Raw genomic sequence first — 27,807 nt, 5'->3', positions numbered from 1 at the left:
AGAGAAGCAACCAGAAGCATAGGCACCCCACCTCAAGGTGCAGGGCAGAGTCATGCACCCACACATACATACGCACACAAATAAGGCAAAGTCGTGGTAGAAAAAACGCTATGTATATATTTCTGTACACGGATAACTGTCCATCTTAACAGTGCAAGGCTGTCGCTTCCTGGGCAGGATTGGGCTGGGCAGAGGGCCAAGGTCAGCTGTGACTTTAAGTATGTCCTCACCAACCTTGTTCAAGAAGTTGCGGGGTTGGGATCTTGTAGGCTGGCATCCTAGGAGCAGGCCACGTAGCTGGGGTGCCGAGGCTCTGGGTCCGGGACAAGGCTATTCTCATAGGGGTGGGAGTAGGGGCCATCAGATGAGTCTCCGTGAACTCCCTGGGAGCTCCCCGAACTGTAATCTGTTGAGATGCCCGAATCGGACACCACAAGGTACAGGTACTTCAGGTGAGGTGGCGTGGGAGGCAGCTCGGGAGGCAGCGCCCGAGGGCACAGGCGCTGAGAGCTGGGGTCCAGGATGGTGTACTCAAAGCTGGAAGGTGAGGTGCCCTCTGGCCTGGGCTTTGAGGCCAAGTCAGAGGGGCAGGAAGATGCTTCTGAGCCTTCATCCATAGTCACCGGGTCCACACTGTCCCCAGGTCCCGAGAGGTCCTCACTGCATGGGCTTCGGGGCAGCAACCATTCATCCAATACCAGGTAGGTGTCCTGGGCATGCTCGCTGCCCACTGGCTCCAGCAAGGGCCCCTTGTCATCTGCCCCTGGTTCCCCGCCTGTGTCACCCCCCAGCAGCGCTCTGAGAGGACTTCCAGGTGGGCAGGCGGGTCCTCTGGGAAGAAGGAGCTGCTTGGGTTCCACCACAGACAGCCATCATGCTGGAGCAGCCACAGCTGGGAAGAGAGCACCCTCCTGCTCAGAGACCTGGGCTTCAGCACGCAGGCAGCCCCAGAAGCAGCGTGGACCAACAGCTCACCTACCTGGAAGTTACCCTTGTGGGTGGTGAAGAGACCCTCGAACTCACTCTCTGGGCTTGGGATGCCAGGCCAGATCTTCTGCTTCAGAGTCCTGTTAACGTTGTTAGAAACAAGTCCATGGATGTGTGACCCTGGACACTCCCCCGTGCCCTCTCAGACCCCCACCACAGTGACGCCAGCATTCCTGCGGGAGTGGGAAACAGCCTGTGGAAGAGGCATCAGTGAGGCCCTACAAAGGGCAGCTGGGGTAGTTCTGAAGGATGCATAGGAGTTCAGTTTATGCGGCATCCCACTCTTCACTCCTTTCCATGGGCTGGGGGTGGGATCCCCAGAACCACCAAAGTGTGTGTGTGTGTGTGTGTGTGTGTGTGTGTGTGTGTGTGTGTGTGTGTGTTTTCCAACGAAGTGAATAAACAGGGCCCCGAAAGGCAAACAGGATGTGTACTTTTGGAAAAGTGGGAAGGGCAAAGCTTTGAGCCCACTGGGAATTATATATACCTCAGCATGGCTGGTCAGATCATTAAAGCCACTGGGCTTAAATCCCTTCCACAACCTATCTGGTTGATTTGACAAAGTTGGCTACACTGGGAAATGGAGCCTGCAAAGGAATGCAGGAAGGAGCCTTTGCGAGGTCAAGGGAACGCCAGCAGGCACAAAGAATTCCAGAGTCTGGGCGTGGTCTGGCTCGCATTCCGTCACCGACAGTTGTTTGACTCCGGGCGAGCGCTCACCCCTCTGCCTGGCTTTCCCTAGAGGGAGATCTGAGGTAGACTTTAGCTCGGGCTGGGGGCTCACCGGCGGTGGGAGAGCAGGACCAGCACGGCCAGCAGCAGCGAGATGAGAACGAGGATGAGAGACAGCGTCAGGATGAGAGGGTCCAGGTCTGGGGGACAGGAAGGAGGAGGTCAGGGAGGTGTGCCGAGTGTGGGACCCACCTCATCCCTCACTCCGAGGAACTGGGGCTCACCGCTAGCCGTCAGCAGCGACGCCGGCTCAGACCAGGCGCTCCAGAAGCCGCTGAAGCTCGGCTCGGCCATGCGCGCTCGAACAGCGAAGGTGTAGCGCGTCCCGCCCCGCAGGTTGCTCAGGACGCACTCGGTGCGTCCTTCCAGGACCTCCACCTAGGGGCGAGTGGAGCCAGGAGAGATCTAACCCACTAGCACCCAACGAGAAGAGGATACGGCAGCTTGCACGGAGGCGTCTGGTCAGCACCCTAATAATGGGAAGGGTACTTGGGGGCGCTCAAGTAACGGTGTCAACTGGACAGGCGGGTGTTTGGCTCAAGGCCAATCAGAGCGAGGACTCCCCCACCCGCACCCCCAAGTCAAGAGCTGGCTCTGGGTCATATAAAGGCAGAGCCAGACACCTCCCAGAGAGCGCCTCCTTGAGAGCTGAGGTGATGAACCAAGTTGTGAGAGGGGGCTGAGGCTCTGATGGGTTGCCAGAGAAACCCGAGCCAAGCAGGGGTGGGGGGAAGTGGGCGTGAGCTAACGTGGGCGCCGATGGTAAGGTGCGGCGAGCCGGCTCAGTGGACCCAAGTGGTGGAAGAAGACTCACGAAAGTTGTTCTCTGACCTCCACAAGTGCACAGTGGCAAATACACAAATAAATAAACGTAACTTTAAAAATATCTAAATATCGGGAAAGAGAGCAATTAAAAAAGCAGCAATGGAGCCGGGCGGTGGTGACGCATGCCTGTAATCCCAGCACTCGGGAGGCAGAGGCAGGCGGATCTCTGTGAGTTCGAGGCCAGCTTGGTCTACAGAACTAGTCCAGGACAGGCTCCAAAGCGACAGTGAAACCCTGTCTCGAAACCCCCCCCCCCCAAAAAAAAAAAACAGCAATGGGATGTTGGGCACTGGGGGAGGGGCCTGAAGGAGTGGGACTTTGGGTCGGGACTCGGGGAGGTTGGGTGGGGCTGTCCTCTGGGACTCTCACCCTTTGGGTCCCCCCTGCCCGGTTGCCTGCCCACACGTCCACCTCGTAGCGGATGTGAGTGGTCATAGGTGCCCCAGGAGGCGGCAGCCAGCGCAGCACCACGTGGCTGCCCTCCTCGGCCCGGCGCGCCAGCAGCCCCGCGGGGGCGTCCAGGAGCACTGCGGAAAGCCAAGTGGATCGGGTCGGCGGGGACCCAGCCGGGTCTCCACCCCGACGACGTCGCTCCCGTCCCCTCCCACCTACCAACTTCATTGATATGGATGACGCGGTGGTAGCGAGGAGATCCGGAGGCCGCCGTCACGCGCAGCTCGAGCGGCACGAAGCTCGACGTGTCCGCGGTCGGCAGTGAACACCAGAAACGCACCGAGCCGCGGACTGTGGGCGCCTGGTGCAGGCGACAGGACTTTCGTGACTCACCCCTGTGAGACCGGGGGAACCGAGAAGAAAAGGCTGAATAAGCGGGGAGGGTAGGAGGTGACTGGAGAGCTTCTGATCTCTTTCGCTCAGATCGTGGAGACCAGAGCATTTTGACCACCACCATCACGGAGGGCCCCAACTCCAACGTGACATCCGAGCCCACTGGTGGAGAATTACTCCAGCCCCACCACCAGGGGGCGACTCCCACCCATCCCCACCCCCGAGCTTGCCACCCTTAACCATGACTCCAGACCCGGGGAGACATTCCAGGCGATGACATCCCGGAAGCTCTGCTGCCCCCACCCCCGCCTTAGGTCACCCAGTCCTGGGGGACTCACTCGAGCTGGTAAGAGAAGCTGTAGTTGAAGCCCATCCCGGAGCTCGCCGCTTCCTCCCAGAAACACACCAGGTCCTCCAACCGCTGGGTGAAGCACAGGAGTTCTTCGGTGCCCCGGGATGCCAGCAGGGCCGCTAGGGAGGGGGTTGCCATGGAGCGGGGAGGTGGGTGGTGGTCAGAGAAGTCGAGGCCTGTCCTCCACGGTCCCCTTACCCCCCCTCCTGTGGCCTGTGCAGACCCGATAATTTTAGTGCCCCGCCCTCTTCTCTAGGAGGGCCTTGGAGGGGTCTTGCAGAAGTGGCACCTCTGGACCTCCCAGGAGTGGCGACCTCGCCTGCCTTGTCCCCCGCCCCCCATGCACACGCCCACTCACCCTGCAAGTTGAGCGGTGCTGGCCCCGCCCTGCCCTGGCGTTTGTGTGTGCAGAGGACTGGCCTCCTATCGGGCCTCGCAGGCACCCGGCTGCCCCCCGATAGCGCCAACCGTGTCCCCCGCCCCCTTCCTCCTCCTAGCAAGAGATCTAGCTAGCACCATCCGCCCGCCAAACCGTGTTTACAGTCGCCCGCAGATGGGTCCGGTTCTCCCACTGCCTGGCCCTCTTCACAGGACCACCGTGAGCTCGATCACCTCCCAACAGGCGCTCGGACCTACCCTGCCCTTGCGATTTCTACCATGTCCCAGACGCCTTCAAAACACGAAACAGAGCCAAATGTGTTGTTGGCTAATACCCGTCACCCCAGCTATTGGGAGGTGGAGGCAGGAGGATCAGGAGTTCAAGCCCACCTCAGTTACCTAGTGAGTTTGAGGGCAGCCTGAGCTACATGATACTGCCTCAAAACAAAACAAAACAAAACAAAACAAAACAAAACAAAACAGTTCAGGCATGGTGACACTTGCCTTTAATCCTAGCAGTTCAAGGCCAGCCTTGAACTACCTAGAGATCCTGTTTCAAACAAACATTCTTCAGCCCTCCTAAGACTTCTCCCAGTGGGCATAACTCCAGGGTCAGATACTGACATGCCTCATCAGGTTCAGACACCACTTTGGCCCCCAGAACTCCCTCTGGAGGTTCAGAGAACGTTAGCCCCTGGGACCCAAGCTGGGAATTCAGGCCTTCGCATTGTCCTCTAGGACTTATTGAGGAGGTACCCATGTACAGCTCTTACCTTTGCTCTCAAACTTGGGGTCCGGGAGGCTGGGTGAGGGAGCCCAGGCTGCCCCAGCAAGAAGCAGACAGAGGGGGCCAACCCGAGGCCAGAGGGGCGCCCTGAGGTGGTCCATGATGCAGCTCCAGCTTCAGGAAGCCCAGGGCGCCAGCCCCTCCGTGTCCCCCCGCCTCCCCTCCCCTTTCCTCTTTCCCCCAGTCCACAGCTGGGTCAGCAGCAGCTGCCGGACACAGCTGACCAGGAGCTTCCAAGTGGCAGCTCCCTCCAGGGGGCGGGGCCAGCCTGCAGTCGGGGACAGATAAGCCTCGGAGGGAACAGAGGCCCTCTTGGGCACGGCTGCCGCCGCCGTAACCAGGCTAGGGGGTGGGGCAGGCAGCAGGGTTTTGTTGGCGGCGGGGGAGGGGGGTGCGGGGGGGGGGTTGCTAATGTGGTCATGGACAGGTGACTTACCTTCTTCCCGTCTAGTCAGGACGTCTGTAAATCTAGCCTGCTACGCTGCGGGCGGGACAGATGGAAGCTTTCTACCGCTCCAGGTAGTATCTCTTGCTGAGCCCGGTTTGAAGTAAGAATCCTAAGGACCACTACCAACGGGGTGTGTGAGAAGGACCAGGCCGTGCGGTTTGACAAGCAACGGGCTATGGTGTTTTCTGTTTGTGGAGTGCACAGATTTGGGAATACATCATTTATGATTTTAAGGATCGTAAACATTTATTTATTGTGTGTGTGCGCATGTGCGTGTGCATGTGTGTGTATGCCCATATGCAGCAGGGCACAGGACAACCTTAGGGGTCAGCCCTCTCCTACCACGTGGTTCCCGGCATTGAGCTCAGGTCTGCAAGCTCAGCAGAAAGGACTTTTACCTACCGAGCATCTCACCGACCCCGGTTTCTCTTTTCTTTTTTTGAGACAGGGTCTCATTGTTTCCCAAGCTGACCTCAGATTCACTGTCTAGCCAAGGATGATCGTGACTTTCTGCCCTCCGGCCCCGCTCCCCGTGTGTTGGGATGGCGGGCGTACACCACCATCTCCGGTCTGTGTGGTGCTGGTAACGGGTCCCAGAGCCTCCAGCATGCTGGGCAACTGAGCTACAGTCCCAGGACTGCTTTGTTTTGTTTGACACAGGGTGTCACTAAATAGCCCAGACTGTCCTGGAATTGTGGCAATCCTCCTGTCTCAGGCTCCTGAACGCTGGGATCACAGACCTGTGCCACCACACCTAGCTTCCTGTACTTTACAAATAAAAAGTTGAAGGGGGTGTAGCTCAGTGATTCGGCACTTGTCTAGCATGTGGAGAGCCTTGGGTTCATCCCCAGCACCACCAAGATGGACAGAGAGATAGGTGGATACATACACACGTACATGGATAGATACATGTGTGGACACATACATACATGGATACGCACATACATGAATACAAACACATACACAAAGATACATGTATGGATGTGTATATACATATATGGATAGATACATATACATGGATAGATAGGTAGACAGATAGATAAACACGTACAAACATACATGACATAATAATGACAGAAACAAACACAAAGCAAGACAGCCAAGAAGGTCCTTTTGTTCTTTTGTTTTGCATTTAGAGACAGAGTCTCTCTGTGTAACAGCCCTGGGTGTTCTAGAACTCTCCCTGTAGACCAGGCTGGTCTCAAACTCAGAAATTCACCTCCTCTGCCTTAGTTCTGAGATTAAAGGTGTGCACCACCCTCTAGCAAAAGAATGTTCTTTTGGCTATTATGACAAAACTAAGGGATAGCAGGAAGAGATAGCAATTTATTTCTGGCAGTACTCTCCAGGTGACAGCAATCTACGCAGCAGCATTCGGCTCAGGGGCCAGGTGACTTCCCACTTGTTGCTCAGTTATTCAGAGGATGTGACCACGGTCACCTCACATCTTCATTCTAAGCAGCAGAAAGCAGGAAATGTGGAAAGGGAAAACTGGCCCCTCCCATCTGGGTGCCCTTGGAATTGGCCAACTTCCCTTCACTGTATCCCTCATTGGCCAAGAATTAATCATGTGACATATTTGCTTCAGGAGACTTAGGCCAAGAAGCTTTTTTCTTTTTGTTGTAGCTCAGTGGTAAAGCACTTGCCAACCATAGATAAGGCCCTGGGTTTGATCCCTAACCCAGGAAAAGTGCTCCTGTTTGGACACAGGCTCTTATGTAACTCGGGGTGGCCTTAAACCCATCTCCCTTCAGCTTTGGCTTTCTGAGTGACGAGTGCATTTGTGGCTTTTACTTGGAGTGGCTGAAGATCAGTGATTCTGTCTCCATAGGAGGTGAGTAAATCTGTGGGAGAACAGACGATCTCATTCTCACCAGTCAAAAAGCAACAAAATCCTGATGATGTCATTCGAGTCTCTGGAGCGGGCTGTACCTAAAGCCAGATTTACTGGACTTTCAGATGTGATCAGGCATATGGCTGTAGACTTTATTGGACTTTTCTCTTTTTTAAATATTTTTTTAAAGATTTGCTTTATTATTTTGTGTGTGTGTGTGTGTGTGTGTGTGTGTGTGTGTGTGTGTGTGCACCATATCTGTGCCCAATGCTGAGGAGTGGTTAGCCTCCATATGGGTGCTGGGAATAGAACCCAGATCCTTTGCAAAAAGAACAAGTACTCTTAACCACTGAGCCAAGTCTCCGCCCCTTATTGGACTTTTCTTTCTCTTTTCTTCCTCTCTCTCTGTTGTTGTTTTTTCTGAGACAGGGTTTCTCTGTGTATCCTGGCTGTCCTGGAATTCGCTCTGTAGACCAGGCTGACCTGGTCTCGAACTCAGAGATCCGCCTGCCTCTGCCTCCCATGTGCCGCCACTGCGCGGCCCTTATTGGACTTTTCAATACAGGAGATGTCAATTGCTTGGCAAGTGCCTATTTCCAGAGGGTTTGTGTGTGTTTATGTGCACATGTGTGCTCACTCTTGCACACTCACAGAGGCCAGAGGTTGACGTCAGGTGTCTGTCACTCTCCACCTTACTTATTTTGTGTGTATATGAGATGTGTGTTGGGAGACATGCCTTGGTGCACACATGTAGGTCGGAAGACACCTTTGTGGAGTCAGTTTTTGCCTTCCACCTTTACGGGTCCTGGGGTTGAACTCAGATCACCAGGCTTGTCTAGCAAGCACCTTTACTCACTGGCCACCTCGATGGCCTCTCAACATTATTGAGACAGGGTCTCACGCTGAACTGACTGGCTAGTGAACCCCTGGGACCTGTCTCTCTCCACCTCCTAGAGTTGGGATTATAGATCTACCCCGGCATGCCCTGCTGTTTATGTGGGTGCTGGGGATCTGAACTGAGGCTTCCCTACTAAGCCATTGTACAAGCCCCTTGAAACTGAAAGAACTCAGTGAGCCTCGAACCCTGTTGAGGTCTAGTTCATAGCAGAAGCCCAGAAGCCAGCATGCTGCTGGTGCCGTGGTTACCATTTTGAAGTTACCTCCAAGCTCACTCATCTGCGCTGTCTCTCTTTGCTTATTCGAGACAGGGAATGATGTCCCAGGCTGGCCTGGAACTCACACTACAGCTGAAAATAACCTTGAACTCAAGCTCCTGCCGCCTCCACCTCCAGGGCTAGGGTGATAGGCATTTATCACCATGCCCAGTTTCCCACTGCCTGTGTGTGCAAGAGACCACTAACCTCTTCCCTCCCCCATTTCTTCACGCATGCGTCAGAAGAGCAGGACGGCACCTTCTGAAGCTGAGGGGAGAAACCCCTGAACTCTGGTTATGATTGTTTCAACCCTTTCTTAGTGTTGTTTTTTTTTTTTTTTTTTTCCTTTTTGAATGAGGTTTCATGATGTCGCCCAGATTTACCTTCAACTCACTACGCATCCCAGAACGACAAACTCCTGATCCTCCGGCCTGAACCTCCCAAGCACTGGGATTATGGGTGTGTGCCAACATGCTGGACATACTCAGTGCTGGGTCTCAAAGCCCTGCTTGCCACATGTTAGGATCCAATTGAACTACATCCTACAGTCCAAAACCCCTGAGGACTTTTATTTTGGGGGGTGGTGAAAACCATCCTGGGTCTAGGGCATGCTGGGCAAGTGCTCTGCCACTAAGCTCAGCTCTCAGCTCTTAAGGCTCTTGATTTTTCTGAGTTTTCTCACACAGTCATGGTTTTGGAATAACAGTGAAGTGCCCAGGGAGTTGGGGGTCCGATGGGCTAACGCTGGCGAGTCCCCAGGATATAGAGAAAAATAGCTTCCACTGAGGACGGAGGCTCTTCAGGAAAGGGCCCCCTACTTCGATGGTGGTAGAAGCCAGGTCCCAAGCTGTCCATGGTGCCTGTGCCCCAGAGCGAGGCGAGCGCTGCCTCAGGTCGGGGAGGCTGAAGGCGTCCCCTGTTTCCGGCGCAGCAGGAAGTCGCCAGGGGCAGCAGGGCTCATAGCATAGAAGACATTGGCACCGTCCGGAATCAGGAGCTCTGCATGGAAATGGGGACCACGATGGGCGGCCTGCAAAGTCTGGGCGCTCCTTGGGCAACCTTCTACCATTCAGATGGCTTCCCCCACACCCCAGCCTCTCCCAAACCACTTCCCAGGCAAGCTTGGTCTACGGTGACAATGAACTCAGATGACTCCAGCCACCCTTCCTCTGCAGACTGTTAAGCTAAGGGCTTTCACACTCAACGCTTGAACGACTCTTTGTGCGTGTGGGGGGTGGTGGGGGTGGTTGGAACTGGGATGTCCCTCATAGTCCTGGGTATTTGCATACTTGGTCCCCAGTTGGTGGCATTGTTTGGAGAGGCTTAGGGGGTGTGGCTTTGTGGGAAGAAGTACATCATGGGGTGTGTGGGGGGGTGGGCTTTGAGAGTTTAAAGGTGAGTCATTTCCAGTTCAGACCCCCTGCTTTGAGCTTGCCTTTCATGACGTGAGCCATCAGCTTTAGCTCTCAGCATCCTGCCATGGACTCTCACCCCCTGGAACCACGAACCCAAAGAAACTCCCTTCTGTAAACTGCCTTTATCACGGAAGTTATCACAGCAACAGAAAAGTATCTGATACATGTATGTATATATGTATGAATAATTAGATGCATAATATCACACACACACACACACACACACACACACACACACACCGGCACTGGGCTTTGAACCCAGCCTCACACATCCTAGGTAAGTACTCTACCACTGAACTACGTCCCCAGCCCTTTCTCCGAGGTACTGGCCTTGACTATGTAAAGTAAGAAGTCTATCACTGAGCTACATCCCCAGCCAGCATTTTTCTTGTGACTTTTGTTATTATAGTTTGTTTGTTTTTTTTTTTTTTTTTTTTTTTCGAACAGGTTTCTCTGTGTAGCTTTGCGCCTTTCCTGGAGCTCATTGGTAGCCAGCTGGCTCGAACTCACAGAGATCGCCTGCTCTGCTCCGAGTGCTGGATTAAAGCATGCGCCACCAACGCCCGGCAGTATTTTTTTTTTTTTTTGTTTTAGATTTATTTATTTATTATATATTCAGTGTTCTGCTTGCATGTATTCCTGCAAGCCAGAAGAGGGCACCAGATCTCATTATGGATTGTTGTGAAACACCATATGGTTGCTGGGAAATGAACCCGGGTCCTCTAGAAGAACAGCCAGTGCCCTTAACTGCTGAGCCGTCTCTCCAGCCCGTTGTTATAGTTTTTGTGACAGGGACTTATATAGCTTAGGCAGGCTTCCTACACTCTATGTAGGTGAGGATGACCTTGAACTCCTGATTCTCATGCCTCTACCTCCTGAGGGCTGGAGTTACAGGTGTCACCAACATGCTTGGTTTATATGCTGTGCTGGGACCAAGTCCAGGACCCCAGGATGTTAGCTGGGCTCTCTAGCAGCTGAGCCACATTCCAGAGCTCTTTATTTTCTTTTGAAGTTCCAGACTGATCTAGAACTTACTTTGCATTGCAGGATGGCCTCTGACTCCTTCTGCCTCATTCTCCAGATGCTGGGATTACAGGTGTGAGCCACCACATCTGGTTCTAGGTAGGCTTTGAACTTGGATCTTCTTGTCAGCTTCTTCAATAGTTAGGATCACAGCCCACGTCTCCACTCCCAACTTCCTCCAGCTCTTTCTTTCTCTTTAAGACAATGTCTCACTAAACTGTTCAGACTAGCCTTGAGTTCACTCTTTAGCCCAGCCTGACCTTGGCCTCCTAAACACTGGGATTACAGGTCTGCACATCCATGCTCAACCTCTCACATGCTCTCCTGTGTGTGCCTGTGAATGTGAGTGCTCATGCATCTTTGGAGACATACAGTTCCAGAGGACAGTCTTAGGTGTTGTCCTCAGGAGCCTGTGACTGTTGTTGTTGTTTTTGAGACAGGGTCCCTTACTGGCCCGAAACTCATCAAGTAGATTAGCTGGCTGGTGAACCCCAGGGAGCCTCCCCTCTCTGTCTTGCCAGCATCAGGATCACTGGTGAACAACACCATGCTCAGCTTTCCGACACAGACTCTAGGGGATCCAGTTTGGGTCCTTGTGCTTCCACGGCAGACACTACCGAGTGGCCGTGGCCCCAGACTTTTACTATTCATTGTTATGTGTATGGGTGTTCTGTCTGCGGGAATGAATGTCTGTGTACCGTGGGCATGCCTGGTGTTCAGAGGCCAGAAAAGGGCCCTGGATCCTCAGGAATTGGAGTTCTGATGGCTGTGAGCTGCCAGGTGGGGGCTGGGAATCAAACCTGGGTCCTTTGAACGAGCAGCCAGTGCTTCTACCAGCGGAACCGTCTCTCCAGCTCCAATTTTAATATTTTAATTGTGTGTGTGTGCATGTGACTGCAGATGCCCACAGAGGTCAGAGGTGTTAGTTTCCCTGGAGCTAGAGTGACAGGTGGTCATCAGTTACCTGATGTGGGTGCCGGGAACCAAACTTGGTCCTCCGCTACAGAGTGTGTGCTCTTACCCACTGAGGCGTCTCTCCAGTCCTCACACATTCTTTGCTGATGACCATCTCACTTTATACCATGATTTATAACACAAACTCTTACCTTTCTGTCCAAGCCTGATCAGCTTCATACTCCTGAATCCAAGGTTACTGGGCCCTGTCCTAACCCAAGTTTCACACAACTCCAGGGTCCTCACGGTGAGCCAAAGAGACTCATTCCCTCTTCCAACCCCTTCAGTCTCCTGCTCCACCAGGCTGAACCTGAACAACCTCAAATCCTACAAGCTTTCTACATCTCCTTTTTCCAGCTGACCCCAACAACACCAATGTCACATGACTCCGATAAAGACTACCCTGAGCTGGGACCACCTCTTGACCTCACAGAAGGAAGGCACAGACATTTTACACACTCATGGTGTCTCAGGTGTCCAACACTCTGCCGAATCGACTTGTGATCCTGCTAGCCTGGGTCAAGCTGAGCTCTGTGATGGTCAGTGCCACTTGTAACGTGACGAGCACTAAAATGGCATCAGAGGCAAGCCTGGGCCGATGACCTGGATCAGGTTAGCTGAGGCGAAGGACCTGCCTGAATGTGGTGTACTACCTGATGGGCTGAGGTCCTGCACTGTTAACAACACAGAACGGATCTATGAGAAGACTCGGTGGGTAAAAGCACCGGCTGCCAAGCCTGGCAACCTGAATTTGGTCTCTGGAGCCCACGCGGTAGGAGAGAATGAACGCCCTCAAGCTGTGGCTGACTTCCTCATATGTACTATGGCATGGACATTCCCTACCCGAAAAATGGGGCGGGGCCTTTGCTTGTTTTTTGAGACAAAGTTTGTGTATCAGCCCTGACTGTCCTGGAACCCACTCTGTAGACCACACTGACTTCGAACTCAGCTATCTGCCTGCCTCTGCCTCCTGAGTTCTGGGATTAAACATATGCACCACCACTGCCCAGCCCCACCCAAAAAATAATAAAAATTTTAAAAAGTTTTTAAAGGAGGAAGCAAGCTGAGCAGCAGCCCCCACCGCCCTGTTTCCTGACTGCAGGTGTGGTGTGACCAGTGGCCTCGAGCTTCTCCGAGGTCCGTGAGCTCTCCCTGCCGTAATGGACTGTAGCTCACAAACTGTGAGCCAAGCTAAACCCCCTCTCTTCGGCTGCTCATTAGGAGTTTGTCACAGTCGTGACTGCTGCCCACCTCACTGGCCCCAGCTTAGACTGCAAGCTGTCCCTGCTTACCTCTGTCCCCAGGCAGGACCTGGAAGAGCTGGTAGTCATGGGCCCAGGGCTGGGGCACATTGTGCTTCTCCAGGGCTCTTTGCACCACACTGGGGACTTTGTCCTGACAAGTGAGCTGGAGAAGGACAGGGAAGGACCAGTGGAATGGTTCAGCAGATAAGGCTTGCTCCAAGCAACAATCCGAGCTCAGTCCCTGGTACCCGCATGGTGGAAGGAAAGAACCAGTTCTTCCAAGTTGTGAACACACACACACACACACACACACACACACACACACACACACAAACGCAATTAAAACTTTTAGAAGAGGGACAGGTGGTAAGGGGACAGGGTCCCAGAGCTAAGGACAAGGCTGTCCCCTCCCAGCCCCTCACCAAGATGCTCCGATACAGGTTCCCATGGTTATTGTCGATGCTGACTCGGATGACACGGGCCTCTGAGGTCTGCTGCCCGAGGAGGGGGATTCGAGAGCTGCTCAGGGTCAAGGTCATATGGGGGTCCATGTTCAGAGACAGCTGTAGGCAGTGTGGGGTGGTGGAGGCTGTGGCCTTGCTCATCTGTGTGACGGAGGCCGCGAGGCTCCTCCCCCACTGTCTTCACTCAGCTGATGAACACAGACACACTCACCCAGACTCCTCACACCCCCTTTCTCACACACGAAAGACTCGGGACCACACAGTTAGGGCACACTCACAAGACCGAGCATATGTCATCCATCACACATGGACTCCACTTCCCTGTTACAGAAACAAATGGACACATGACCCATATTCACACAGAGCCAAGTGCACAGCAGGCTCCCGAGCAGACAGCACATGTGTGTGCTCACAGCTGGAAAGCCACAGTATTCATCAGTGAGCAGCCTCATGCACAGTCCTGCGGATGTTGGGCCCATTTCCCGCCCTGTACGCAGACTTTTAGGGACTTGTACGTCCTGGAAGAGGTGAGTGAGACAGCTGGAGCTGGTGGCACAGAACTGTTATCTCCGCTACTGGAGAGGCTAAGGTAGGAGGATCACAAGTTCAAGGCTAGCCTGGGCAACCTAGTAAGACCTGTCTCAAGACAAAAAGTATCAAAAGTGCTGGGAGCATGGAAATTGGTCACTGATCAGTGAGGGGCTAGGGTGTGGCTCAGTGGTAGAGCCCTGCCTAGAATCCCCAGTGAGGGGCTGGGGTGTGGCTCAGTGGTAGAGCCCCTGCTAGAATCCCCAGTGAGGGCTGGGGTGTGGCTCAGTGGTGGAGCCCCTGACTAGAATCCCCCAGTGAGGGGCTGGGGTGTGGCTCAGTGGTAGAGCCCCTGCCTAGAATCCCCAGTGAGGGGCTGGGGTGGCTCAGGGGAGCCCTGCCTAGAATCCCCAGTGAGGGGCTGGGGTGTGACTCAGTGGTAGAGCCCCTGCCTAGCACCCCCCAGTGAGGGGCTGGGGCGTGCTCAGTGGCAGAGCACTTGTGAGGTTCTAGGTTTGATCCCAGTATTTATTTATTTATTTATTTATTTATTTATTTATTTATTTATTTATGTATTGCCATCGTTATTGTGGACACATGATGTCATGGGGCTCAGGATCATTATGTAGACAAGGATGGCTTTGAACTTCCGGTCCTTTTGCCTCCATCTCCCAAGTGCTGGGGGATGACGGGCCTGCACCACCACACCTGACTGGAGTATTGCTTATTAGGAAAAGAGTAGTGGGGATCACACCTGGTGTGTGCTATAGATCGGTGGAAACCCAGGTTAGACTGAGAAGAAGCCGGAAGGTAGGTGATGGCTTGGATGGCCATGGAGGTGTGCAGTCCTGCAGTGCTGTGCACGCACGCACGCACGCACGCACGCACACACACACACACACACACACACACACTGCAGTGCACGCACGCACGCACGCACGCCCACGTGCACACACACACACACACATACACGCACGCACGCGCACACACACTGCAGTGCACGCACGCACGCACATGCACACACACACACACACTGCAGTGCACGCACGCACGCACGCACGCCCACGTGCACACACAGATACTGAACCCTGGGCTTCCCAGGCCTCAGCACCACCACAGATTATCATGGTACCTTGTTGCTGGAGCCCTGGGGCCCTGGGGAGGCTGGAGGACTGCCAGGAGGAGGGTCTCCACTTCTAGGACTGGATGGGGGAGACCCTGGAGACACACTGGCGAAAACACAGAACTCAGGGTCGGCTGGCTGGCCGGACTTTTGGTCTCGATGTCTCTAGTCCCTTTTGCCCTGGTTATTCACCTGGAGGTTGGTGAGGATGGATCCCCGGGACTCCCACCAGGGGAAGAGTTCTTCTCCCGGGACAGCTTCCTAGGGCGAGGACAAGGGATGGCTTAGCTCTGGGAGTGGATCCCCCCAGTCTCTACCCACATGACTCCCCCACACACATGCCCACACTCACGCACTGAGACGCTTTGTGAGGCTGATTCGACGCCGAATACGGGGGGAGCTGGGGCAGGACGCAGCTGGTGGCTCAATGACCCGGGAGACTCGGTAGCTGGGGGTTCGGCATTGTGAGAAGTGTGGGCGCAGGAAGCATAGCGAGGGATGAGGAGGGGAGAGCTGGCATGAGGTGTGAATCAAGTATGGAGTCATGGAGTCGGGGGGGGGGGGAGAGGGGTTAGGTACCCGGGTCACGATAGGAATGGGAATCACTGGGGTATCAGGGTGCATTACAGATGAGACGATCTGTCTGGTTAGTGGGGTGCACAGCACTTACGGGGATATTAGCTAGGGGTGTGGCTCAAACATAGAGTGCTTGCCTAGAATCCCCCAGGGGGGGCTGGGGCGTGGCTTAGGGGGTAGGGTATAGACTTAGAACGCGTGAGGCACCAGCACAAACCAGAAACTGCAGGGTGAGATCACAGAGTTGAACTGGGCCAATTTCAAAGTTCAGGGCCAGGTAATTCAGGGGATCAACAGTAAAAGTCATGGTTGGATAGAGTGAAAGGAAAAAATAGGGCTACTGGAGTTGGTGGCCAAATGAACATTAAAGCTGGCATCAGCCAGGAACTGATGATCAGGGCCACAGATCTGGATGGTGGGGTCAGAGGTCCACAGGGGGATGGGTGGGACACTCAAGTTGAGTGACGAGCTGGACAAGAAGGGTTGAAATCAAGAGTAGAGGATGGGGTCAACTTTTGGTTTGGAGGCGGGTGGTGGCCTTCAGACAGGAGAAAAGAAAGGTTACAGGATGGGGTCTGGGAAGCTCCTGGAAGGGAGGGGAGGGTGGGCTGTGTGTGATCTGGACTTGGTCGAGTGGTCACCTCTGTTCCTCACTGAGCTGGCGCTGGGCTCGGAGGGCAGCCAGGATTGGTGGGCGCGGGCTCAGGCTGTAGAGCCGGCAACGATGCTGTAGCTGCTGGATTCGGGCCAGGATCTCCCATTCCTGAGGGGGTGTCTACTGAGACCCTGCCCCAGCCCGCCTCCCACCCTTGGGCATCCCACCCACCCAAGCACCCCCCTACTCACCTTCCTCCTCTTCTCAAAGTTGATGAGATTTCCCTGAGGGGGCAAAGCCGGTCTGAGCTACAGCATCCAGGGTCAAGGGTCAAAGGCCAGTTCAAGAGCAAGATGGTGTGAGCCACCATGGTGTGTGTGTGGGGGGGGTGCAAGGCAGGACCACAGGTGGATACCTGGAGGGCCGATGTGTGGGGGTAACAGAGCAGGGGTCAGGAGTCAAGGGTAAGGGGTCAAACCTTCAGCGTATCCGGTAAGGCTGTGTCCAGCATAACCAAGTCTGTGAGGAAGGTGCCAAGGTAGGGCACAGGCCCCGGGGGCAGCTTCTGGAACCCCAAAGCTCCGGTCACTCCCTGGTCTCACTGGCTCCTCGCCCCTCTCCAAGAGTCCCCCCTGCCATCCCCGTCCCCATCCTGAACCCTATCACTTACCGATGGCCGACTTCCGGGGAGGCAGTCATCATCGTGGGGTCCCTCGGAGGCCTCCTCCTGAGAAGAAGGGAGAGGCTAAAGGAACCCGAGGCCCACTTTGAAACTTCTCACAGAGACCACTTTGAGGCCCCCACATGTACCCATGTTGATTTCAAAACCACAAGCTGGGGGCTGGTGAGATGGCTCAGTAGGGAAGGAGACCTGCCGCCAAGTCTGACAAGCTGCGTGGGAACTCCAGGACCTGCCCTCCCACACACATACAGAGAAGTAAGTGTAATTTAATTTGTTGTTGTTGTTAATCACAAGCCGGAGGCTGGGGCTGGTTCTTGGTGCGGTCAGGACAATGCCTAGCACACAGTAGGTTTGCTGGTTCTTGGTGGGTCAGGACAATGCCTAGCACACAGTAGGTTTGCTGGTTCTTGGTGGGTCAGGACAGTGCCTAGCACACAGTAGGTGTGCTTTTTGTCCCCTTAGGCCTCCTCCTTTGAGATACATCTTCACTGGGAAGGTTTTTGGTTTTGTTTGTTTGTGTGTATGAGGATGGGTATGTGTGGGTGTGTGTGCAGTACCTCAGGCGGCCAGAAGAGGGCATAGGATCCCTTGGAGTTGCGTGAGTGGAACACTGGAACCAAACTCAGGTCCTCTCAAGAGCGCAAGTGCTCTGGACCACTGACCATCTCTCTGGCTCCCCATGTCTGTTTGTTTGTTTTGAGATAAGGTCTTTACTGTAGCCCAGGCTGTTTGCAAACTTGTGTGATCCTCCTGTCTCATTCCTGAGTTCTATCCTTCAGGTGTGACTGAAGCCACCTGCCTTGCTACCCATTAACAAGGTATTTTTCTCTTCTCTTCTTTCATTCATTTTTTTTTTTTTTTTTTTTTTTTTTTTTTTTTTTTTTTTTTTTGACAGGGTCTTACGAAGCCCAGGCTGGCCTCAAATTCTCTTTGCAGCATAGAGTGACTTTGAGCTCCTGCTCTTCCTGCCTCCTGAGTGCTGGGATGACAGGTGTGTACAACCTCACCTGTTTTACACAGTGCTGGAGATGGAACTCGGGGTGTCATCATGCGATGTAAGCCGCAACCAACCCAACCCAGCTCCAGCCCCACGGCATCTACTGAACATCTCCTGGCTGTCACATGCTGTGCTGTGTGATGACTAGCCGGGGGTGACCAATGATCAAAATGTCTGGCCATTCGTGAAGGAAAGATGGGACAGCCAAGATAACCCGAGGATCAAGGGCCATTAGGTGGGTAAGGGAGGGGAGTGTGGAGTGTGGAGATGACCGGGAAGGGGCCTCCTGAAGGTGGAGAGATTTGGAAGAGACCTGCAGGAGGTGAGTGGGCATGGCACCCACCTATCTTGAGGGGTATAGAATGTTCCAGACCCAGGAATCAGGCTCCATGCTCATCTACACAGAATTCGCACTGAGGACAAGTACCCGATTCTAACCAGAACCTTACACTCCTGCTGCAATAAGTCAGACGTACTGGCTCACATTTGAAAATCCTGCTTATCAAGGTAAATTCCTAGAACACGGCTCCTTCCCTGCCCCCCTTGGCTATGACTCTGGCCTTAAGTAACCCTTTCCTCTGACCTTCTTGCATTTTGCTGAATGAATAAACAAGGCTGATGTTGATATGAGTGAAAGAGAAAGCAAGCCGGAAAAGGAAGTGTTGGCCAGCTTTGCACAAGATCACTGAAGGAAAGGATGTTTCGAGAATATGATGCTTTCCTGGGATGGACTCCAAGTCCCCTTAACCCTCACTGTCCTGGAACGTGCAATGTAGACCAGACTGGCCTTGAATTCACAGATCCATCTGCCTCTGTCTCCCAAGTGCTGGGATTAAAGTGTGTGCATCCAGGCCCTGGTTTTTTGTTTTTTGTTTTTTTTTTAATTTTGTTTCCTTTTTGTTTTGCTTTGAGACAAGGTCTCTTGGAGTTCAGGATAGCCTTGAACTCACTTTGTAGCCAAAGATGTCCTTGAACAACCTGTCCTCCACCTCTCAAGTGCTGGGATGAAAGGCTACCCCACCATGCCTGACTTACATGGGCTTCATGCATGTGACTAAGCCAGGTTCCTAGCCCCTTTTTGGGGTTTCTGTGTGTGTGTAAATATGTTTATGAGTGTGTGTGTGTGTGTGTGTGTGTTAGGCCAGAGGTCAACACCAATTATCCTGGGACTGGAGAGATGGCTCAGTGGTTATGAGCACTTGTTTTCAAAGACGACTGGGTTTGATTTCCAGCATCTACATTCACGACCATTTATAGCTCCAGTTCTAGGGGATCTAATGCACTCTTTTGATCTCTGTAGCTACCATGCATGTACACAGTACGCACATATACACAGAGGCAAACATACACATATCAAGTATTTCCTATATTGATCTCTGTATTTTTTTTTTTTCCGAGACAGGGTTTCTCTGTGTAGCTTTGCACCTTTCCTGGAACTCACTTGGTAGCCCAGGCTGGCCTCGAACTCACAGAGATCCGCCTGCCTCTGCCTCCTGAGTGCTGAGATTACAGCGCTCTCCATTAGGCATTTATGTGGCTGCTCAGAGACTTCTGAGCGCAGAGGCTCCCGCCTGTGCAGAAAGGCTGAGCCATCTCCACAATTTTTGGATATTTTGAGACAGACTCTCACACAGGTCAGGCTGGTCTTGTTATGTAGCCCTGGCTAGCCTGTAACTTGCTGTGTAGATCAGGCTGGCCTCTAACTCACCAGTGTTTCTCCTGCCTCAGCCTTCCAAGTTTTGGGTTATAAGCATGAACCACCATACTTTCTTGAATTTGGGGTACCCAATACCTGGGAAAGAATTGCTCGGCAGCTGAGATGATTATTCTCATCGGAAAAAATCTGCGACAGCTTCCTGAAAGTGGACAGTGGTTCCCTGTGGGGGTGAGAGAGGCGTGACCAGGGTCAGCAGAGGGCACAATCAGAGTCGGGATGGGCTTTACAGCGGGGGGCATGGAGGGCACGGAGGGCACGGAGAGCGCGGAGGGAGGGCGCGGAGGGTGCGGAGGGCACGGAGGGAGGGGCGCGGGGAGCACGGAGGGGGGGGGGGGGGGGGGGGGGGGGGGGAGGGAGGGCGCGGGGGGGGGGCGGGGGGGCGCGGAGGGCGGGCACGGAGGGCGCGGAGGGCGGGCACGGAGGGCGCGGAGGGCGCGGAGGGCGCGGAGGGCACGGAGGGAGGGCGCGGAGGGCGCGGAACTCACCGGCTCACGGCTCCCCAGCTGCGCTTGAGCCTGTAGATGGGGTTAGACTGCAGGGCAGACAGGATAGCTCGCAAAGAAGAGAAATTGCGAAGTTCCCTGCAGCGCTGGGAGTGAGGGGGTGGCTGGGTCAGGGGGTGGCGTCTGTCTGTCTCGCAGGCACAGCTCCTCTGGTAACCGTGTCTCGGTGTTTTCGTTTTGTTTGTAAAGACAAGGACTCCTTACAGAGCTGAGGCTGATCTTTCTGCCTCCACCTCCCTCGGGCTGGGATTACAGGCATGTGCCAGTACACCGGCTTGAGGGTGGGTTTTCTGATACCAGGTCAGACTCCAGAGAGTGACCAAGCTCCCCTTTCTTAAGGAATCTCTTGTTCCCTCCTTCAGCTCTCAACCCCTCCTGGCGGAGCTGGCTCTTCCATCCTTCTCTCTAGCTTCTGAGTTCTCCTACACGTGCCCACAGCTCCCTTCGCAAGTCCTCCAGGATCACCTTTTCCCCTCCCCCCTCCCCCACGCACCCCAGACTCCTGATCTGCTTTTTCCTCTTTTCCCATCCCCCACTGCAACGCTATTCTTTCATTACATCCACTTCCAGGCTCCAATCCTGAACCTCACCAAGCTGGTTTCCCGCAATTCCAGGCTACTCTCCTGGTCTCACCCTAGGCCGGCTGCTGGACCCCGCCCGAGCCCCGTCCCCAGGGCACACCTGGGCGATGCGGATCCACTTTTCGATGCGCTGTGCCCTCTGCGAGGCCGCCAGGCCGGGCGCTGCGAGCACCGAGCCCAGCACGCAGCCCGTAACCGCGTTGAACTGGGCCACGGTGGCGCGCACTGTCGGGGAAATGCCTGCAGCTCCCGGCCGGTCGCGCTGGGACCACATGGAACCCAGGCACTCGCAGGTCCGCACGCGCAGGAAGAGCTCCTGCGTGGAGGAGAGGAGGGTGAGATGCGAGCTCATCCTGCAGCCCTCCCCCTGCCCCACCACCCTGCCGCTGGCTGGGGTCCCCACCACGTCCATCAGGGTCAGCTGCTCCGCCACCTCATCCACGCTGAAGTCCAGAAGCTCGGGGCCTTCTGAACAGGGGCCCTCCTCTTCCTCGAAGTCCTCTGCAAACTCTGATCTGGGGGACTGGGCAGCCCTGGGCGGGCCTGGGGAATAGATACAGTGTTTAAAACTCACTTTTGGGCTGAAAGGATGGCTCCGCAGTTCAGAGCACTTTCTGCTCTTCCAAAAGACAGGGGTTGGATTCCCAGCGCCCACATGGTAGCTAAAACTGTCTGTACCTCCAGTCTCAGGGGACCTACTGAATCTACAGGGTGCCTCTGCGGCCATCATACACACATGGGATGCACTAACGTAAGTGCACGCAAAACACCCAGATACATACACACATAAAATAAAAGAAGAGACAGAGACAGAGAGAGACAAAGAGAGAGAGAGAGACAGACACACAGAGAGAGGGAGAGAGAAGGTGTAAGAATGTGGAGGGAAAGAAGTCTCAAATTTGACCAGGCCTGCTGCAGCCAGCCTTTGATCCTAGCACTTGGGAACAAAGGCAAGTGGAGCTCTTGTGAGTTCAAGGACACCCAGGGCTATATGGTAAGACATTGTCTCAAAACAAAACAAAGAAACCACCCCAACACACACACACACACACACACACACACACACACACACACACAGACATGATGTGCTTCATACATGAAAATAAATGAATAAATGTTAAAATAAAATAAAAAAAAATAGAGGGCTGGAGAGACGGCTCAGATGTTAAGAACATAGCTGGCGTTTAGTTCCAAACACCCATGACAAACAGCTCACAACTGCTTACAACTTCAGCTCCAAGGGATCCAAAGTTTCTGGCCTCCACAGGCACCTACACTTGTGTGTGTCATCCCCCATATACAGATAATTTAAAATAAACCTTAAAAAATAAAATAAAAACGCAGCCTCTAATTCTATCTAAATGTGGTGGTGAAGACCTGTTACCCCAGGGGAGCAAGACTGGGAATCTGAGGTCAGCGGAAAGTCTGTAGTGGCTTCAGACATGCACAGCTATACCCTACCTCAATAAAACAAAAGACAAACCCCAGAAAGCCAAGCCCCAACCCCAAATTCTTGCTTGGCTGAATGGCAGAAGGCAGGTGTGAGGCCCTAGGTCAATCCCGAGCCACACACAAACAAAGAAAAGTTCTTATCAGGGACTGGAGAGGTCACTCACCTGGTGAAAGACCCACAAGGCAGAGGGTGAGAACCTCTCTCACCCCACACCACTCCATCACAGAACAAAAAAGAGAAATGCCATAAAAGATATAAAACTTGAAAGTGGAAAGGAAACTTCTCGGTAGTCAGTTAAGTGGAGAGAACATGTTGTCAGTAGGCATCGCCAAGTAGCTGCTACTCTGTAGAGCAGCTGGGATTCCCGTAGAGAGTGGCCTGTCAGCTCAGGGTTTGAGGGATTAAAGCATGAGGATTAGGGACACAGAATCAGATCGCAGGAGATCAACAGGAGATGATTCCATGTAAGCAGAGCGCAATTATTCATTAGCTAATCCGAATTGTCCCTGTTTGTGGGGACAAAGCCATCAGGAGCTTTGCTCCTGCACTCACAGGATGCAGGAAGCCCAGGCATCAGTCACAAGTGTCATGCAGAAAAATAAGGCAGCCTCAGCGGCGTAGGGCAGGAGAGTCACTCTGAAGAGAAGTGATATTTCTTCCTGTCAGATTTGGCGCCTTTCATCCCAGCATTCAGGAGGAGAGGCAGGACGCTCTCTATGAATTCAAGACCAGCTTGGGCTACATATCAAGTTTCAGGCAGCCTGGGCTACACAGGAGACACTCTCTCAAAAAACCCAAACAACAAAACTCAAAATTTCATTTAGATTCATTGAGAAGGCTGATTGCACATGTGGGCCATGGTGTGCCCCACCACCAATAAATAAATAAGCTGCAAATAAATAAATGAACACGTAAGTAAATAAAACGCGCTCATCTACTGTGTGTGTGCAGTTCTCGGGAGCCTGTTCTCTCCTTTCTTAAGTGAGTCTCAGAGAGCAAACTCAGGCTGCCAGGACTGTCTGCTGGCCCCTTTGTCTGCTGAGGCCTCTCACAGCCCCAGAAGTGACATTTCAACAAGTGACATTTAACCTGAGTGAGATTTGTAATTTTCCTCTCTATCCTCAACTTTGTTTTCAGACAGGGTCTCACCACGTACCCCTGGGTGGCCTGGAGCTCACTGTGTAGCACAGGCTAGCTTCCAGGCTAGCTCACAAATTTGTCTGTAGTGTTTGCTGGTACCTAGGTACTCATAATAAGGTGTCTATATGGTGTTTGGGCATACACTCCACTGTACTGGCAGATATCGGAAAAGTCAGATGCAGTGGGAAAATTGCTTCAGTTGCATAGGACTTAGGTTCCATTCCCCAGCACCACAAATAAGTGAATAAATAAATAAAGATTAAAAATAAGCAAAACAAACAAAGAAACATCTGGGCAGCGGTGGTGCATGCCTTTAATCCCAGCACAGAGGCAGGTGGATCTCTGTGAGTTTGAGGCCAGCCTGGTCTACAGAGTGAGTTCCAGGACAGCCAGGGCTACACAGAGAAACTCTGTTTCAAAAAAACAAACAAACACCAAAACCAGGAAACAAACAATATCACTAGGTAGGCTGGTGGCACACCTGCAATTCCAGCACGACCAGAGAAGGACTGGCAGTGAAGCTCAGTGGGTGGAGTAGAGCCCAGCATCGAGGAGGCCCTGAGCTCAGTGCCCTGCTGTATAAACCACACATCTGTTCAAGGTCATTCTCTGCTACTTAGAGATGTGCTCAGCACGGGGGATATAGCAAGAGCCTGTCTCAAAAAGTAAAACAAGATTATGGCCATAGCTGTAACTCCAGTTCTGGGGATCAGATGTCCTCTTCTGACTCACACTGGCTGGCACCGCATGCACATGGTGCACTTAATGCAGAAAAAGCACTCAAACACATAAAGCTGTAACAAACAAATTAGTTAAAAAATAAAACAAAAAGACTACAATAGTAACAAAAATAATACCAGGTATAGTGGCACATACTTGTAATCCCAGCACTGGGGAGTTGGGGCAGGAAGATCAGGAGTTAAAGGTTATCCTTGGCTACATATTGAGGCTAGCCTGGGCTACCCGAGATCCTGTCGAAAATTAAAAACAACACACAGTAATAATATGTCTGGTCAAATGGCCCAGCCATTAAAAACAACAGAACCCATATAATGGTAGAAAGAGAGAACAACTCCAAAGGAGTGATGTACTCTGTGGCATGCAGGAATCCAGATACATGTGTCACACACACACAATAACAATAAACACAAATCAGACAAAACACAAAGACACATGGCCAACCATTACTGCTTACTGATTTTCTGTGTGTTGGATGTCCTTCCCAGGAGGGTGAGAACCCTAGTCCACCATTATGTGACCAGAGCTAGTGTCTCAACACGTGCTAAATAGAAAATTCCATGGAGCAATCATAGTTATCATTCCCATTTTGCATGTAAGGAAATCGAGTCTCAGAGAGGAGAAGAGACCTAACCAAGGTCACACAATCAGCAAATGGCAGGCCTGGGATTTGAACCCAGGTTGCTGCTCTTGGCTGGGCAAGCACTTAGCCACTAAGTGACATCCCAAGCCAGAGAACAGAGGATCTTGGGGTGCAGGGGGACACTAGGCAAGTGCTAATAGTGTTGATAAGGACTTGTGATCAGGTGGAGAAAATAAGACTCGTTAGTCAAAGTCTTGCCTATGGGACTGGCGAGGAATGGTTCTGAGGTAACATGTTTGCCATGCAAGTGTGAGGAGCTGAGGTCAGACCTCCAGCACCCACAAACTGCCAGGCACAGTAGTGCAAGCCCAGCCCTGGGGAAGCAGAGACAGGAGGAACCTTGGGCAAGGGCCAGCCAGCAGCCAAATGGGTGAGCTCCAGGTTCAGTAAGTAAGAGACCCTGTTTCAAAACGAGGTCGACAGCAACACAGGGAAGCCAGCTAGTGCTGTCCTCTGACACATGAATACACACACACACACACACACACACACACGCACGCACGCACACGCACACGCACGAACGCACGCACCCACGCACACGCGCGCGCTAAGGAAGGAAAAAGGAAAGGCAGCTTTTCCGAGGACTGGGGGTGTGGCTCAGTGGTGGTGTTCGCCTAGTATGCAAAAACGTCTGAGTTCATTTCCAAGCACTAAAATAAAATGTGTTCAGGGTCTGTCCTTTTGAGAGGGGTGGCACAGTCTCGGGATTTCACCAGCACTGAATGTCCCTTACCTGCCCAAGCCAGTCGCTGATCCTCCCCTGCCTGCTCTCCCTTAGCCTCCTCCAAGAAATCTTGCAGAAGTTTCTCTGCTTCTCTAGCTTCTGCCCCTCCTGGGGAGGCCCAGTCCAGAAAGATTCGGACATTGCCCAGGTTCTGATGGGCAGGGGGATCCCGGAAGTCCTGAGGATGGTCTCGCAGCCAAGAACCGAGTACCGAAATCACAGCCCTGCACAGAGAAGGGTGTGTGACTCAAAACTAAGTCCAAGATCTAGTCCTTCCCAACCTTGCAGCGGTCAGGCCTGACCTTGAGCTCCCCTCCCCCACTCTCCCTTGGGTCCGGGATGGATGGGGGGTGGAAACCAACCTCAGGTTCTTGCTGAAGCTCGGATCCTGCCCCTCTGCCATCTTGCTGTCTACCCTGGGAAGAAAGCCTCTATCAGATGGGAACGGAGCTACAGAGCTTTAAGACCTGTGCTCTGGGGTTCTAAATCTGAGGGATGGGGGCAGAGGGGTTCTGGGGATAGGGACCCGAGAGTCTCCTGAGAATGACTGACCCAGGAGGTGGTGGTGGCGGGGGCGGGGGCAGCAGAAAGCCCAGAACGCGGGCTGTGGGCACAAAGGCCCGGTGGGTGGCCAGGAAGGCGGGCACGAAGCCAGGATCCTGCTCACGGTCTCCGGACACCAACTCATGCACCAGCCGCTCCAGTCGGGCGGCCCTCAGCGCCCGCACCTTGCTGGTGCGGTACTGGAGGAAGGAGTCGGCAGCCGGGTTGGGAGCCTGCGGAGGGGATGGGGAGAGGTGGGACGGTGGATGAAATAACCCGAGGGGCCTCCCAAGCCCCTTGTTTCCCACCACACCCGTCTCTGGCACCTCTTTTTTTTGCTTCTGATCGTGTTCATTTTTGAAAAATCGAGACTCCCTAAACAGATGTCCAATCATCAAATGCCCACATCAACCCTGTAGACCACCCCATTGCTCTAAGCTCTGCCCTCCTGTTCCCTCCTCACCGGCCACCCCAGGCTTCAGTCAGCCTTGCAGTCTCGCTCCACTGGCCAAGCCTCGGTCCCACCTACCCCCACCTGGCCGCTCCTCCTTTCAGATTTCCTGCACCCTGCCGGTCAGTTTCACCTCTTGGGGACGCGCGATCGCTTGGCCCCACCCCATTTCCTGGATGTACACCCAGTCACCTGGCAGCCCCCGGGCCCTTTCCACTCACCTGGTCGCCTCTGAGCTCCGCCCTTCCTCCTGGCCCCGCTGCTCTTGGGAGGCTCACCCTCGGCTCTCCAGCTTTTCCCTCTCCTCCGCACGCCCAGGCCGCTGAGCCGAGGCCGCCCTCACCTGCTCACCTCCAGCCCCTTCCTCACCTGCTCGCCTCCAGCCCCTTCCTCACCTGCTCGTCTCCAGCCCTTCCTCACCTTCTCAGCCCCTTCCTCACCTCCAGCCCCTTCCTCACCTCCAGCCCCTTCCTCACCTCCTCGTCTCCAGCCCCTTCCTCACCTGCTCGCCTCCAGCCCCTTCCTCACCTGCTCGCCTCCAGCCCCTTCCTCACCTCCAGCCCCTTCCTCACCTCCAGCCCCTTCCTCACCTCCTCGTCTCCAGCCCCTTCCTCACCTCCTCGCCTCCAGCCCTTCCTCACCCCTCCAGCCCCTTCCTCACCTCCAGCCCCTTCCTCACTCTCCAGCCCCTTCCTCACCTCCAGCCCCTTCCTCACCTCCAGCCCCTTCCTCACCTGCTCGCCTCCAGCCCCCTCTGGGGTCGAGCGCCGGCTGCGCTGCCGCCGCAGGGAGACGCTGTACACGGCGCCGTCCTCGGTCTCCTCGCCCCAGTCCTGCAGCGGCGCCTGGATGGGAGGCGGGCTCAGGGCAGGGCCCCCGCCTCTGCCCCCCGCCTTTCTGCTTGGCCCACTTTCCCGAGCAGAGTCCGCGAGACGCTGGGTGGGAGCCCAGGTGGGTCCCGCTGCGCCACGGATACCCCCCTCCCAGGTCTTGAGGGGATGAAGTAGCGTTTGGGGACACTCCATAGTCCAATGCCGCAAAGGATCTGTTGCTTCCTCCCGAGATGCGCTCAGACCCCGGTCCCCACCCCACAGACCAGCCGCTTCGCGGGTCAGGAACTCTGAACCCCCAAGTGGACTCCGGGGCACATCCATTTTGCGGGAAGAAGATTAGAAAACGAGGGCTGGATACCTGGAGTTTCTGAATCTGGGGGTAGACCCGGGGCGTGGGGTCCGAGGGTTCCCCAGCTCCCTCTTACCAGGGCGAGCTCTTTGCCCGCTGTCCTCTCCATGGCCCCGATGCCCGATGCCCGTCCTGCTCCCTGGCGCCGCGGCGAGAGGCGGAAGGGCCAGCGGGAGCGGGCAGCGGGGCGGGGCGGAGTCGCGGGGCGGGGCTGGGCAAGGCGGGCGGGCGCACGGCTCCAGAGGTCC

At 54.2% G+C, this 27,807-nt stretch overlaps 2 protein-coding genes across 6 annotated transcripts; both read right to left on the bottom strand.

Annotated features, from left to right (window-relative positions):
- Window positions 1-16: 16 nt before the first annotated feature.
- On the bottom strand, window positions 17-5,076 carry Epor (erythropoietin receptor). Its single transcript, XM_028872507.2, is given in 9 exon segments — window positions 17-772; window positions 775-892; window positions 980-1,067; window positions 1,772-1,859; window positions 1,944-2,097; window positions 2,914-3,071; window positions 3,157-3,332; window positions 3,669-3,801; window positions 4,834-5,076. Coding segments are annotated over 9 exon segments (1,524 nt in total). The 5' UTR covers window positions 4,949-5,076; the 3' UTR covers window positions 17-278.
- Window positions 5,077-8,620: 3,544 nt separating this feature from the next.
- Rgl3 (ral guanine nucleotide dissociation stimulator like 3) lies at window positions 8,621-27,706 on the bottom strand. Of its 5 annotated transcripts, XM_028872509.2 has the most exons (19): window positions 27,636-27,706; window positions 27,112-27,222; window positions 25,936-26,159; window positions 25,746-25,799; window positions 25,393-25,607; window positions 21,089-21,228; window positions 20,786-21,001; window positions 20,087-20,190; window positions 19,677-19,761; window positions 16,876-16,932; window positions 16,684-16,770; window positions 16,457-16,489; window positions 16,252-16,373; window positions 15,387-15,482; window positions 15,227-15,295; window positions 15,044-15,140; window positions 13,342-13,482; window positions 12,968-13,082; window positions 8,621-9,282 (listed from the first exon to the last, which is right to left on the bottom strand). In XM_028872509.2, exons 1-19 carry the CDS (start codon window positions 27,666-27,668, stop codon window positions 9,173-9,175), a joined length of 2,109 nt encoding a protein of 702 aa, XP_028728342.1. In that variant the 5' UTR covers window positions 27,669-27,706; the 3' UTR covers window positions 8,621-9,172. The 5 variants fall into 5 exon arrangements, with proteins under 5 accessions (XP_028728342.1, XP_028728341.1, XP_028728344.1 ...); XM_028872508.2 differs by lacking the exons at window positions 27,112-27,222; window positions 27,636-27,706 and having other exon boundaries at window positions 25,936-26,734; XM_028872511.2 differs by lacking the exons at window positions 13,342-13,482; window positions 27,112-27,222; window positions 27,636-27,706 and having other exon boundaries at window positions 25,936-26,736.
- Window positions 27,707-27,807: the final 101 nt, after the last annotated feature.

This window comes from Peromyscus leucopus, chromosome 7 (genome assembly GCF_004664715.2).
Source record: "Peromyscus leucopus breed LL Stock chromosome 7, UCI_PerLeu_2.1, whole genome shotgun sequence".
In the NCBI taxonomy this organism is placed as follows: Eukaryota; Metazoa; Chordata; class Mammalia; order Rodentia; family Cricetidae; genus Peromyscus; species Peromyscus leucopus.
Note: the sequence above shows the minus strand (reverse complement) of the source record. Positions and strands in the feature narration are given on the sequence as shown.